Source organism: Indicator indicator, chromosome 6, assembly GCF_027791375.1.
Source record: "Indicator indicator isolate 239-I01 chromosome 6, UM_Iind_1.1, whole genome shotgun sequence".
In the NCBI taxonomy this organism is placed as follows: Eukaryota; Metazoa; Chordata; class Aves; order Piciformes; family Indicatoridae; genus Indicator; species Indicator indicator.
The window spans coordinates 13,958,887-13,973,741 of NC_072015.1; the positions used below are offsets into that span (position 1 = coordinate 13,958,887).

Below are 14,855 nucleotides of genomic sequence, written 5' to 3' on the forward strand. Positions count from 1 at the left end.
AAAGTTAAGGTCACACATGCTATTCTTTTTTGTCTCCTCAGAACTTGTTAGCTTGATTACTTGCTGAGCATAACATTTTTACTGGAAACCCATACTCACACACGTGTCTCCTATTACAGGGCTTCAAGGGGGCTGGAGGTGCAGACATGTCAGTCTGCTGTCTCCTCTTCACATGAGGAGGTTTTGAGGCCAGAGCCAGGTCTACACAGAGGTGTGAAAAAGCAATTACAATGTGGACAGACATAGCTCTAAGTTAGGTAGCACATGCAGTGGTACAGGTGCTAGAAGCAGCAAGAAGACATCAGTGCAGGCTGGCACTCAAAGTGAATATTAATCCTGGGGTCCCTGGGGGTTGCTGGTCCAGTTTTCAGTTCCAGTCTGTCATAAATTGCTGTCAACACCAGAGCAACTTAGGTAAAATCTAGTACCTGTGCTACAATTGAGCCTTCAGTTTCTTCTGTGAATGTACCTCGGTAGGCTTTGGTGACAGAAACATCTTTGTGCATTAACTCTGGAATATGCCCCAGAGCATGCCAGAGGCAGACCTAGCAGGATTAGGGTAGTTGGCTAACAGTGTCTGCAGTGACCACTGCCAGACTTATAAATGGAAGAGAAATGTAAATGAGTTAAAAGTTTTTTGGTTTTTTTTTTTTTTTTCCAATTCAGTTAGCTGGAACCTGAACGGGACTACATCCTGTCTGGCTTCATCTGCCTGTGTCTAGTATTAGCATTGACCAAAAATATAAGACTGAACCCTGATAAAGTGTTCTCAGTCTGGCTGAGTTTTTCTCCATGAAAAAGTGACACAGACTGCAGAGGATTTTGCTCTGAATCGCTGGGAAGCACATGTGCTGAGCAGGAAGGAAAGTTAGTGTTCCAAAGAGGGGAAGAGCCCAAGGAGCATTTCACCTGGGAGTACAATCACAGGACAAGGTGCTCATTCAGCCGAGGGACTTGATTAATCAGGAGAGTTATGAAAGGTGTGAACTAGTCTCTTTCTGGTGCAGTTCCTTTAGGAATAACAGTCAAGGGAAATGGCACATCTGAAAAATAGTTCTTGTGGGATATTGGACAATTGGGGAAGGAGAAATCCTATTCAGAGAAAAGGACCAGCAAAAGTCTCTTAACTGCATGTGGAAGCCCTACTGGTAGGGAGTCTTCTTGCCCAGCTTCAGGACCAGCGTTGTCAGCTCCACTCAGTACTTTCTTTAGCAGAGCATGGAAAGAAGGCAGGCTTTACTTTGTAGTAGATTAATGGACTGATAGCGAAAGGTAGAAATGACAAGCACATCTAGACACATAAAGGACATTTTTTAATGTTGTAGCTCATGCAATTCTTTAGGCAGCTCTCATCTAGCAGAAGGAAAGATCTATATACATAAGGAAAGAAAGAAAACTTGCTCCAAACTCCCTCTAATGTAAAGTCCCATGTTTTTAAATAATCAGTTTTGTGTCTTATTTCTCGGTCACTAAGTTCTGAAAGTCTCAGATTTTTAGGCTTTTTTATGACTCCATTGCCATTTTAAAACTGGGCTGTCCCTCTTCATTAGAATCTCGCCTCATACACTCACAAAGCAATCACCAGCGGGATGAAACCAGTTTGCAAAATAGTAGCCAAACTGCACATATTCTGGGAAAAAGCTTCAGAAATGATGCAGATATGGTGCACATGAAGGATGTCTTGCAACTGAGTAACCATGACATAACACAGTTCCTCCGTTCTATCACATAATAGGGCCTGGAACAAGGTGATGTAAACTATGAGCTTGAGGTGCAGTGTGTGAAAAAATGTTCAATGTACAGTTCCATTTGGAAGGCAGCAAAGGCAGCTATTTTCTTACCACCCCCCGTATACTATTAGCTTTTAACACCACAAAGTAATTTTTGGCAACGTGCACCAATAAGCCGTAATAATAGTAAAATTATAGTACTACCATTGTTTTCACACATAGAGGTCTCACTATCCAAACACGCAATAAGGAATCTCTGGTGTGATAGCCTTCAGGGACTGACAGTAAAATCAATATGGGCAAGCCCCTTCTTCCTTGTAGCTTCAGCCACATGCTGCCTCAGTAAAGAGGTGCTGGTGCTGTCCTTTACAGAACCATAGAGTTAATCACACACTGGTTTGGGTCAAAGGGACCTTTAAAAGCCATCTATCACCTCCCTAGGCAACCTGGCCCAGGATCTCACCACCCTGTGTCAAAAATTCTTCCTATCTAGTCTGAGTCTCCCTCTTTTAGTTTAAAACCATTGGTGCTTGTCCTGTCACAACAGGCTCTGCTAAAAAGCCTGTCCCCATCTTACTGGCCTCTGTAACTGCTGAAAGTAAGGTCTTCCTAGAGCCTTCTCTTCTCTAGGATGCACAGCCCCAACTCTCAGCAACAGAAGAAATATTATCTCCCCCTTTTTCCAGAAGCCTTTGGGTCACTTATGAATAAGTATTTCCACAGGCAAGTAAGCACGGGAGGACCAGCAAGCTCAGCTCTGTCTTTCTGAGGGCTGAAGGATGCTCTGAGTCCTCACAGCGGGCCGGTTGCACTCTGGGGCGCTCCCAGATGTGCTTTCTGGTGTCTCGCACAGCCACTACCCGCCAGGACCCTCGAGGACCAGGCGGCGTGCCCGGCGGGGTGGCGTGACCAGAGCTCCTCCAGGCCGCAGAGGGCACTGTTCGCTGCACGCCACTCTGCTCACGTGGCGCTTCTGACACACGGTCCGGAAGCCGGCCGCTCCGCTTCGCCCGGCTTCTCGCAGGGCTGGCTCCCCTCCCCGCCGCTCGCCCTCAGCCAATCAACGCACCCGCCTCCGACCCTGGCTGCGGGGCCGCGCGGGGAGGAGCAAAGAGAGGGGAGGGCGGGCAAAGGCGGTGCGGGAGCGCGGGTCGACTGGTGGGAGCGCACCTGAGGGTGGGACGGGAGCGCGAAGATGCTGTGGAGGCGGCGGGCGGAGCGCCGGAGGTAGCCCGTGGGCAGCGGCAGCCCATGTGCGAGCCCTGCTCTGGGTGGGAGCCGTCCTCCCTTCTGCGCCCGCCCACAGCACTCTGCGGCTACCCCCGGCAGCCACGTCTCCGCCCCGGGCTGTCCCCACACCTGGGCCGCGCCCGCCGCTGCCAGGAGGATGGCAGTACAGCCGGCCCTGGAGGCGTGTGCCTGTGCCGCGGCAGTAGGAGACGACTGCGAAGAGATGAACGGCAGGAAGGTGGCCCTTATCACCGGCATCACCGGACAGGTAACGCCGGGAGGCTCCCCTTTGGACTGGTATTTCTTCACCCGGGCACCCAGGTCTCGCCGGGCTCCCGTGGCGAGACCGGTCGTGAGGCGCATGTGGGTAGCCGCCGCTGAGGCCGTGTGTGGAGCGGCGGGGAATTGCCGGGCGCGTTCATTTGCAGTCAACAGCCGCCTTCCGTCCTTGCTGAGCGCATCCTGGCGGGTGCGCTCACAGCCCCTGGAGCACCATGTGACGGATCTCCGTGCCCTGTTCCCCCTCTCTTGGCAGTTGCCGCCACTGACTCCGCAGCGTGCAGGAGCTCCCGGTTGGGTCAGGGACGAGCAGGCGGCCCCGATGACAGGCTGCTCTGGCCTCGCTCAGGCGGGGCTCGGGCTGGTCTTCCGGGGGCTGGAGTGGTTCGACTCAGTGTGTATGAGGGGGAGCATCGCTCTCCAGATCGGGTTTGGGCCGCCTTGTGGTAACTTGTACCAGGAAATGGTGAGGAATCTGCTGAACATGTGCTGCAGTGAGGTCAGAGAAGAGCTACACCTATGGGAAACCGGACAAGGACAGTTTGGGACCCTTCCTTCTGATGGCCTGAAACGGTGAAGGTACCAGTGCAGGTGTGAGGCAGCCTGCGGCTGAACTTGCTCTGATCTGGGCTTGTCACTCATAGGGTCTTTATCAGTTGTCTCTTTTCCATACTAGTCAGCCTCACATTTTCAGTCATTACCTACTTTATATCCAGACCTGAACAGAGGAAAAAAGCACCTCCCCAGGCTGCTTGTTTTCCATTCATGTGTGTTCATTGCAGTCTGCAATTCTTTTGGCTGTATTAGTCATAGGGATAATGATGCTTTCAGAGCCCTCGTGTTTTGTGCAGAAGGTGCAGGATGAAGGTGGCATGGAAAGAAAAATCAGTTTCCCTTGGATGAACTGTGCCCTGTGAAAGAGAGGAAGTACTGGTGGTGAGTTAACCAGGTGAGCCCTGCAGGAGCGTTGATGGGTGTAGCATTTTCTGACGCACTCCAACAGGCAGCTCAGAGAGTTGGTTGGAGTGTCTATCAACACAGAGGTCTGCATCGTTGCGTCTTTGTTGGCAAGTGGGTGCTGAATGAAAGCTGGCCCTGATGTGCTTAGTTGTACTTGGGGAACACTTTATTTGTGATACATATGTTGCCCACTGCCTGGAAGAAATTACTCTTCTTGTGTATTGCTTCTTTTTTGAAACACACTGAATGACTCAGGCTCCCAGGGTGTATTTCCTGTGCTTGGTATAGCTTGTTCAGTAGGTAATGTTATGTAGTAACCATTGATGCTCCTCTTAGAATCCCAGCTGAACAGATTGTTTCGTTTATGGCTTGTATTTAATAGGGGACAGCTTCATGCATGGCAAAACTTCTTCCTCTTCAACTGCGACTTGTCCTGGTGTGCTTGCAGATCCACTTGGTATGATTGTTACGAAAGCCATAAGCATTATGGAAAAGTACATGTCAAAACACTCACTGTGAGACAGTGTTGGTCAGTGTTCTAGTAATAGAAGAGCTGCCTGACCTTTTGTGAAGGAGTCAATCCACAGACAATATGGTGTCGTAGAAGCTTTCAGCTGTTTTCCAAGAGAACCTGCACTATGCTTTGAATGTTGACCTGCTGTTCATGTTCATTATGTCTGCTCTCACATGTTCTCACAACATATTTTGGGGGTGCCCTTACCCTTTCCCTGGACTAGCAGCTGTCTGCCAACATCAGGCTGAGGAAACCCCTCCAAGGAGCTCTCTGACAAGGATGTACAACTGTGTCTGAGAAGAGAAAATACTAACTATCTGTGTTTACCAACATACTTGTTTGGTGGTTATTTTTATTGAGAGCACAGTCAAAGCTTTCCCAAGGACTTCTTTGGGCTGTGAGAACAGTTTTCCAGTTTGTTGACAGAAGTATATTTCTCTTCATCAAAGACTGTTAGAAGCCTGTAGCTCCCTCAGTACAGCCTCAGTTATTTTTCTCTATTTTCAAAGCAGCTTTTCCATCTTAATTTATGCTTTGTCAGACATATTGTCTAGCGTTGGAACATGAGGAGAGATGCAGCTAATAAAAGTTTAGGATAGCTGAAGGTTAGCCTGTGAGGCTGGGGAATCTCAGTGAAAACTGGACCAACTCTTGGCTGAGGATGGAAGTTTTATGTTGAGGGTGGCTGCTTTTGGGGTGCTGTAGTCCTCCATCACTTTGAGATATGCCACCCGGAATCAAAGAAACTCACTGTGTACTTGTTCCTCACTCCTCTTTCTTTCTTTTTCTTTGTTTTTACGTAATAGCTTTTGGTTTATTTGGAGAGGCCTCCCCCAGAAATGGGAGGGAGACCTGTGTTCTACTTCTTATCTGAGAATAGATGGACTTGAATGTCCCATCTGCTTTTAAACTTAATTACCATCTGTACAACGCACACATGCTGAAGTGGAAGCTCGAGCTTAGGGTTTGCCTTTCCTGGGTAGTTACTTTAATTACTGGACCAAGGAGAGTTGTTCTGTTTCCTTTTCTTCCTTCAAGGTGGAAGATAAATGCATGGATCCCTTCAGACTGAAGAAGTCATGGAACAGAATTGGGTGGTAAGCTTTCCCTGTTTAAACTGGGCTCTTGCTACAGGACATTTCTCCTAAAAGCCAGTTGTCATAGTTGTCTTGTGTGAGGAACCCACATTTTTTGCATGTGGCTAATGTCCTCTGAGACTATTTGCTGAGCTAAGGCACTCCAGTGCCTGGTTCCTGGAGTGAGGGCAGGTGGGAGATAAGTGTTGAGCTAACTGGGCTGCGGCAATTTTAGGCAAAACTGATTGTGTTTTTGGCTGTAGATTACTCTTGGATTAAGCAAGGTGCTGCTTGAACTGCAGCAGCCTTTCATGAGTTGAGATTATGCCATAGCAAGTGTGCTTGATCCTAGTGATGACATCAGGCAACTTGCTTTATCTTCATAGCATTGATCATCTGGATTGTCCATCTTTTCCTCAGATGAGATTTAGTTTCTGCTGTGGTGGAGAAAGTTGAGCTCAAGTAGGGCTGTATTTTGACAATGGGGCAATTGACAAATGGTGCAGCTTTTAACTGACATATACCATGGAGATAGAGCACAACTGCAACTTCTGATTTATGGACTTCTGGTGGGACTCGTAAGACTTTACAGGATGCCAGAGAGAATGGTCTGTTTGCACAAATTCCAAATTCTGTACAATGAGTGACAGGATGCTTGTCCTGTGCCAGTTTACTGTCCTAGTTCATATGCATAGCTCACTTCTCTTCTAGACCCATGTTGTTGCAAGGATAGGTCTCAGTGAGGTTGAACGTGTTGCTGATAAGAAGGTGGTTTTCTGACCTTTGGCCACATGAACAGGAGAAGTTTGCCATGTGCATGGTGAAGACACAAAGGAAACCTAATTCCATAATTGCATGGTGAGAACTCAAACAGCATTCTAGCTGCCAGGGCAGTACCTTGGTCTCCAGGAAAATCAAAGCAGATGAACTTCTACAAATCCTGCATTTACCCATGGGGTTGCACTGAAATCAGTCTCTTTCTGCTACTTGCATTATTGATAAGAGACCCTGAGTGTGTAGCCAGGACTGTTGTATGCTCCTTGGCAGTGTTGAGGTTTCCCTTATCTCCTGTCTCACACCACGGCAGTGGGACAAACAGTGCTTCACTGTTTTGATGAAGTGACTTTTAGAGTGAGGCAGTCTCTGTGGTGGGATGAATAAAACATTTCTGGAGTGTCTCATAGGTGTTGGTCTGCTATTTGTGAGTAGTGCATGGCACGTTATCCAAGGAAAACCATTTAAAGTGAAACAAGCCTGTGGTGTTTTTTGGCGTGTGTTTTTGTTGCCTCTTTTTTTTTTTTTTTTTACAAAGTTAGAATGTGACTCTCAATAGAAGAGTGTTTCCACAACACAAAATAGATGTGCTGGACTTCTCAGACATTGCTTCTGTAAAAATGGGGGGTTTGGACCAATGCCAGTGTAACTAGCATATTTAATTGTAGATGCACATCTGGTCTCTTTTCTGTGGAAGCTACTAAAGCAGTACTTTTTGATGCCATTGTTCTCTAGGTACTGTGACTAAATGTCTGTTAAAGTTACATTTAAATAACTTTCTGGAAAATTTGATTGAACTCCAATCAGTTTGATTGTATGTCTGTATGGGTGCTTGTAAAAGTTTTAAATATTGGAATTCTTGGAGAAATATCAAGGAATACTCTGGCTGAGTCTAATTGTAAGGTTCTGTGTTGATGTTTCTACTTTTCCCCCTCAGTGACTGGATTATAAGCAGTGAATAATGTCCATCCTTTGTCTGGTGCTGTCCTGCTTTATTTGGAGAGACAGTAAGGTGAGAGTTTGTAGACTCAGATCATGCAAAGGTCAGTCTTGAATGAAGAGTTGACTTGTCAGTACATGGCTAGAGACTATTGCAGACTGCATATGAAGAAAACAGTTTTGTTTCTACCTTGAACTCTTGCAGCAGCACTAGCTTCTGCCTTGCCATGGGAATGAGGGAACAATTTCCCTTGAATTTGTCCTCAAATTCAGCTGCCCTTTGGCAAAACTTAAGGTAGCAGCCTCAGAAGTGTCAACCAAACCCCAAGGTAGTGTAGTTACAACTGAGTGTGCATGCAGAAATGTGAGAACATTCTCTGTAGCTGGTTGATGCAGGTAGAATGTGATGTTTACCTCTATCTTTCTGGTGTCGGAAGTTCAGTGGGTTGCTCTTGGCCTTTGCTCGTCGGGTAACACAGCAACCCTCCCACACACGTGAACTGCAAGTTTTGTGTGGGTGTTAGAGTTCATAGTTTGAGAAAGGCTGTAACTGTGTCATGAAGGGGAAAAAGATACCTAAAAACTAGGATTTGCTGTTGTGAATTGAGGTTAAGTTGGCTTTTGGCTGATAAGAATGACACCAAGTGGGGCAAACTACCATTAATGAAAGAAAGTGACTTATTGCTTAGTATCTAAAATACTGAAAAGGACCAAAGAACTAGTGTGGAGTGTGACTGCAAACCTCTTTGATGTTCTGTGGCTAAAAGATCTTCCTTTCTTAGAGAAACAAAGAGCTGTAAAGGAAACTGTTAAACAACTCCTTATGAAAGTTTCTTTTTAAAGTAACTGTGACCAAGTAGTGAGGTGGAAATCTTTGTCACTGGGGAGCAGCTGTATAACTAAAAGGCAGGTGTAAGAAAATGTTGTAGCCTGTTGTTCCAGAGAGACGATACAGGTATGTCAGGTGAAGGATACAATCCAAAGGACTGCTTTACTGCATAGAAGTAGTAGGAGGGTAATGTTTGCTAAAACTGGTTACAGCTAAATATTAGCATTGCTGCCTTTTCTTGAAAGCAAATATTGTTGTGGTTTCCGGCTAAAGTTAAATATTGGTATTGCTGCCTTTTCATTTGAACAAACATTGCCTTGGCAGAAACTAGCTACTTTTTTCAATTGCTGTCTCGTCAGTAGCCACCTGTTGTCCAGGGTTAGGATTTCAGGCATGTTGAACATTCTTTTCTTAGTTTGAAGGTGCAGATAACACTAATTTGGGCACAAAAGGAAATACAAGAAACAATATTTAAATTTGAGAGGGCATGGTGTTTGTTCATCTTGGTGTTTTTTTTTTTGTTGTTGTTTGTTTGGGGTTTTTTTGTTGTTGTTGTTTGTTGTTTTTAAATTGTTCTGTTTTAAATGAGTGCAGTCAAGCACTTGAACAAGCAGCCCAGAGATGCCGTGAAACATCTGATCCTGCAGGTATTCGAAACCAAACTGGACATGAATGTCGGCAACTTGCTGGAGCCAGGGATCTTGGACTGGCTGATTCACAGAGGTCCCTTGCAGCAGAAACTCTTATGATGCTGTGAGTTCTCCACAGTATCAGAGGTTGAACACGTGCAGTTTGTGACAGGATGGCATAAACGGTTTGTGGAAAACTACCAGTGAAGTGTATTCTCCAGTTACTTGCTGGAGAGGGAAGGTCTGGTAACCTTGGCTCAACGGGCAGGTGTGAACTCAAGGACCAGTGCAGGCAATCAGATTCCCCATGTATAAACAGGATATATACAGCATGTGGGTTAAAAAATATAGTGAGCAGCAAGTGAATAGTAAGGTTCTGTATGGTATGGTGTGTACCTGCTGTGAAAGTATATAAAATACTCCAGGAAAAATAGAATTATAAAGATCACAGTAATGATGCCAAGGCATGAAACAGCTTAGAGGCATGGTATGCAGTTTGGCTTTCAGAAGCTGACCTCCAGGTAACACTTCTCAAGGACGTTTCTGATGCTGCGAGTAGTCATGGCAGGCTATTGCCCAGGCTGACGCAGAGCAGAACAGTCCACTGCTAGCAGCATGCTACGTGCTTAATCTTGGATTTTTTCTTATTTGCATGGGTTGTTTTTGTTAACTTAATGAAATTTTGTTACTGTCAGTGTAGACAGAACCTGTATTTTTGTTTTCAGAGAGTTGAAGCGTCCTCTGTGTACCTACAGACAGTCCAAGCAGAAGAGAACTCCTGTTAAAAAAACATTTTTCCTGTTACTTCATCTTCTCCCACTAAGTTTTGGTCTTTTTTTTTTTCCTCTGTCTTTCAGATCCTTTTGGCTGTTGAGCTTTCTGCACAAGGGAGTCAGTTTCTTATCAGATAGATAGCTATGCAGAAGGACAAGGAAAATGGAGTACTTAAACCTGCTGATGGCCTGTGTGAAGAACACATCGAAAGTTACCACTGATCCCTGTAATCCGAGGAAGCGGAATAGAAAGTTTTCCAGTGCAGTGATACTGGTACCCATCCTAGTGGTGCTTCCTGGTGCCCATACTCTCTGGCGAGTGCTAAGACTGAATTTCTGTGTTTACCTGTGTTTTCCGTTAGTCTGGGATACAAGAGATACTTTTTCTCTCTTGACAACTTCTAGCAAGTTCATCCCAGCTTCTTTAGACTTTTGGGTCTGAAGTAGAGTCCTGATGAGTGTCTGTACTTATAAACTTTTCAGCTTTGCTCCTTCTGCACTGGTGCAGCACAGCTGACTTAATTTGGAAAGCAAGGTTTCCATAAAGCACCAGATGAACAAGGACATGAGAGCAGGCCAGCAGCATGGTAGACGTTGAATTCCTTCTCAAAGGCGTATGTGCTCTGTTGCTCTGAATCTCTTCTTGCTATTCTGGTTGTTTTTTAGACAAATGAGCAAAATAAAGGAATTTTTTCATACTATTTTTGTCACCTGCTTCTTTCTTATAAATTCCTTGATTGCTTTTTCAGGACCTCAGCTAAGGAATTTCATATGTGTATGAACTGGGAGATGCAGTCATGTCCAAACTTTTCAGTTAATTAAAGCTATAGGAGGTGAGATGTGAGCCTGAAATTCTCTCCAGTCTCCTCTGTCTATTGCTGGCAAGTCTCTATAGCTTATTCTGTTCCCAGGGTGTGCACAAACTTCCGGTAGCTCCACAAGGAAGCTTTAATCAAGTCTGCCAAACAAGTTGATGTCAGTTAGCTTAGCTCTTGTCATCTGGGGTTTTTACGTGTGTCATTAAGCAAATGAACTTCCTTATGTGCAATGTAAATGTTGTAACAATCTTTCTTTTTACCTATTCACAAATACATACAAAGTAGTATACCTGAGGCATACTTCCTTCTCCAGCAGTATTTATTGTCTTTTAATATCAGAAACATTATACTTTTGCTCTGTAACTCAATGTCATCTGACAGTAAGCAAGTTAAGCCTAAGAACATGTCTAAGGACTTGATGACCTGTTTGCAGTTAGTTGAGTAGTAAATACCTTTGAAGAGCATTTGATACTGTACCCTGAGACCCCTCTGTTGCATTGGCAGTACAGCCTGCATTGTGCAGCCAGGCTGGTCAGTTAGAAGTTGACAATATCACACCACCTTTGTAGTGATGTTCAGGTAAGTGCAGTAAGTACGTCCAACAGGTATGTCGTCCACAAAAACGTACCTGCCTTGAGTGTGAAATGCCACAGATCTTGGCTTTTTGCACAGAGTTTTCAAGTAGATGAGCTAGCTTGTGCTGCGTTTGCCATGCTTGAACACCTATGAAATACCAGGAAGAAAATATGCTTGCTCTGGAAAAATCTATAGTAAGGCGCAGTCAAATTTTGTGACAGCTTTCTACAGGACTTTGCTTTAGCTGCCATCTGACCTATTTATTGCTGCTTGCACAACCTTCTCAAAGGAGAATTCCTACAGCCTGTGGTGAAATCTAATGCAGAAGGAAAAAACCTGCCATGTTGAGTGTCTAGTTGAGTGCTTTTGCTGTAATGAGAAGATCATCTCTGCTGCGTATCTGACACCTGCATTATTATTAAATAAGTGCCTTGTGGCCTTTTTAACCCTTCCAAGTTCCTGTGGAGACAATGATCTGTGAGTGTTAGGTATATCACATACCAGTATCTAAAGCTCCACCTTCCAGGACAGTGCTGAAGCATGTAAAAAGAGATGCTGTCAGGTCTTGTGTATTCATAGGCACTTTGAGGTATCCTGTCACCATACTGCAGTAAAAGCCTTAAGCCACCCAACCCTCCCCAAAACAGAACATGTAACAACTTGAAAAGAGTGGTCAGTCCTCTTACCTGTATCCAGTAATGCCTGAACCTCTGCCAGAGGCAGCTTGAACACATTTACCATTTATGACTGGAAATAAGTCTTTCCCAAGGTGTGTAGAATGGTGTGTGTGTATGTCTAGAAGGGAATGAAACCCAGAGTCAGGCAGAGAATGCTACTGACTGCACCTATGCATCCTGTTCTGATTTTGATGCTTCTAGTTCAATATGCTACAACCCTTTGAGTGTTGCTGTCCTCCCAACCTGTATGCTTCTGTTGGTGCTGTTCTGGAGCTGGGAAGCAACATTGGAGCTGTTGCAGCTACTCCCATGTCAAATTGCATGGGAGGTGTGCCTATTTTGAGTGTTGTTTTTTTCCTAGCATGTTTCATGCATGCAGAATCTTCATTAGTGATGCTGATGATGTCCAGTAGCTTCCTCCTGATTTTGGTTTCTCTTTTAGAATGATAAGGAACAGCCACTCTTATCTTTGGCTGCTGGTTGGTGTCCTTACCTTCTTTAGTGCTGATATTGCTCTCCAAAACCACAGATGTTGCTGTGGAGTGGGTTTGGTTTAGAAATGCTAAAGTTTCTGGCTGTGCTTTCTGGCTTTTGTGCAACTAAATAATTGCGGTTTTGATGTCAGTGTAACTTTTCCCACAATTACTCAGTAGTCTGTCAACATTTTCCTGCCAAAATTCAGCATGCTGTTTGCCTTGGATTAAACTGCTACTGAAATCCTACAAGGTGCACAATATAAAAGGGATGCAGAGCTCTTCAGTCCTGTATGCAAAACATTATATTCATTCATGTTGGAGGTAGCTTTGTGAGGTGTCTGTCTTCCATGGGAATACTAAAGAAGACACAGCCCAGAAGCTTCTTTTTTGGTTCTCATTTGGCCATTACCCGTCAAGTATTGCTCTGCTGAAGCCCAGACCTGGTCTGGACCAGCAGAACTTAGCAGCCTCTTTGCTTAGAAGTTGTTTGGGGTGTTTTCCTCCAATAAAAAGTACCCAATCATCCCAAATCACTGCATTTGTAACCAAGACAAAACCCACAGTGTTGGTTGGTCCTGACATCTCAGTGTGGCCCGTGGGGTCTGTACCACCTCACAAATCACTGCCTGTCTCCTGAGCACCCTCTGCATGCCACTGCAGCTATGTCGTCACTGCTGCCCTCTCTATCCCTAACCCTCTAGGCTTTCTGCTTGAGGGACTGGCTGCTGTGGCTGATTTTCACCTTGCTTGGTCTCAGTCATGTGCCTTACATTGCTCTTCGTCATGTTCGCACTGTGACTTTTAAACCACACTTCCAGCCAAAAATGTAATGATTTTGCTTCTGAAATTGTGCAGAGTGGAGGCGTTTTTGTCTGCTGGTTCACTGAGCCTGGGGCATTTCAGTGTAAGCTGCTGACTGTCCATGTTCCCCTTGTAAAACCTCCCTATAATGACTTAATGTTAGCATCTACTGTATGATCTGTGTATGCTGGAGGACAGGAGGGGGCAAAATTATAGCCCTGCATGGTAGGAAAAGGATAACCAAAAATCCATTAAAGAGGGAATCTTTTGAAGGAAGTATGAGCCCACATTCCCCATGAAGGTCAGAAATCTTGTGAATGATTCAATATGCTGAGTGAAATAATGCCACCAGTTTTATCCTGGCCAGTTCTTAGCTTTCACTGGAGGTAGTTTTGATGATTTTATTTTTTTTTAATGATTTTTCCCCCCTTTAACTTGCCTTCACTAAGAAATAACTTGAAGGGATGGGAATGACATTGTCTAGTTATCAATAAAATATGTTTATTAAAAAAAATGCACACACAAAACCCCAACCAACCAACCGAAAAACCAACCAATCAAACAACCCAAACCAATCAACAACCAACAAACCGACAACACTCAATAAAGCTTACATGATTGCTCTTAACAGGCCACATAGTTACCTTTTGTTTAATACTTTGTCCAGTTTTCCCTCTGGCATGCTGGGGACAAAGGGGGAGGGCTCAGAGATCTGCAGTGTTTGTCAGGTACATTCACATCTAGGTCTTTCTAGTTCTACATGTTCCTCTGAGTATCTTAATAAGAAGGCTGCATTTTAATGTGGGATAAGGGGAAGAGAGGTAGAAAAGACCAAGAGAGAAAACTACTCTTGTTTCTGTCTTTACAGTAGGACTGTGCTGCTTTTGGCATTACATATATGAAAGAAACACAGCTGTGTTCAGGTGTTAGTGTGTGTGAGAATCAGATTATTAAAACCCAGTGTTTAATTAAATGATCTTAGTCAATATAACAGCTAAGGCTTGGCAGCTTTTCCATATTGAAGCATTCAAGGGTGCTAGTCTGTAATGTTTGTCATAGTTAAACTCAGCAGCTAAACAGAATAAATTCCAGATCACCTGACACATCCCAACATACAGGGAAGAAGTTCTGGTCACATTCTGCTTGTGGTTTGACTCTACCTTTCAGTTAAAAGATGCTCTTTTAGTGGAGGACTTCTTCAGCAATATACCCCTAACATGTTTGTTTGAAATCCCTCATTGTTCGTTCTTATTTGGGACAGATATGGGTCCCATAAATGGGGCTTTTTATTTTGCACATGCACAGGACTAATCACTTGCTGCTTAGTATTCATTTACAGGTTTCCTTGCTTGAAGAATCTCAAATGGTGCCTCTTTAAGCATAGGTCCCCCTCTATTCTGCCCTGTGAGGCCACACTTGGAGTATTGTGTCCATTTCTGGGTTCCCCAGTTCAAGAGGGGCAGGGAACTACTGGAGTGTACAATGGAAGGCCGTGAGGATGATTAGGGGACAGGAGTGTCTCTCTTGCGAGTTGAGGCTAAGAGACCTGGGGCTCTTTAACTTGGAAAAGAGAAAACCGAGAGGGAATCTTATCAATGCATATAAATATCTAAAGGGTGAAGGTCATGAAGATGGGGCTGGGTGCTTTTCAGTGGTGCCCAGAGACAGGACAAGGGGCGATGGCCACAAACTAGAACACAGGAGATTTCAGTTCAACTTAAGGAGAAACTTATTTCCTGTGGGGTTGCTGGAGCACTGGTCCAGGCTTCCCAGA

The 14,855-nt window shown here is 44.8% G+C and overlaps 1 protein-coding gene across 1 annotated transcript in view; it reads left to right on the top strand.

The window, feature by feature from the left end:
- The first annotated feature begins 3,117 nt into the window (after positions 1 to 3,117).
- GMDS (GDP-mannose 4,6-dehydratase) overlaps positions 3,118 to 14,855 on the top strand; it is a 357,646-nt gene continuing 345,908 nt past the window's right edge. The window contains exon 1 of the mRNA XM_054381971.1: positions 3,118 to 3,228. Within this exon, the coding sequence (XP_054237946.1) occupies positions 3,118 to 3,228 (111 nt within the window). The remainder of the gene's footprint in view (positions 3,229 to 14,855) is intronic.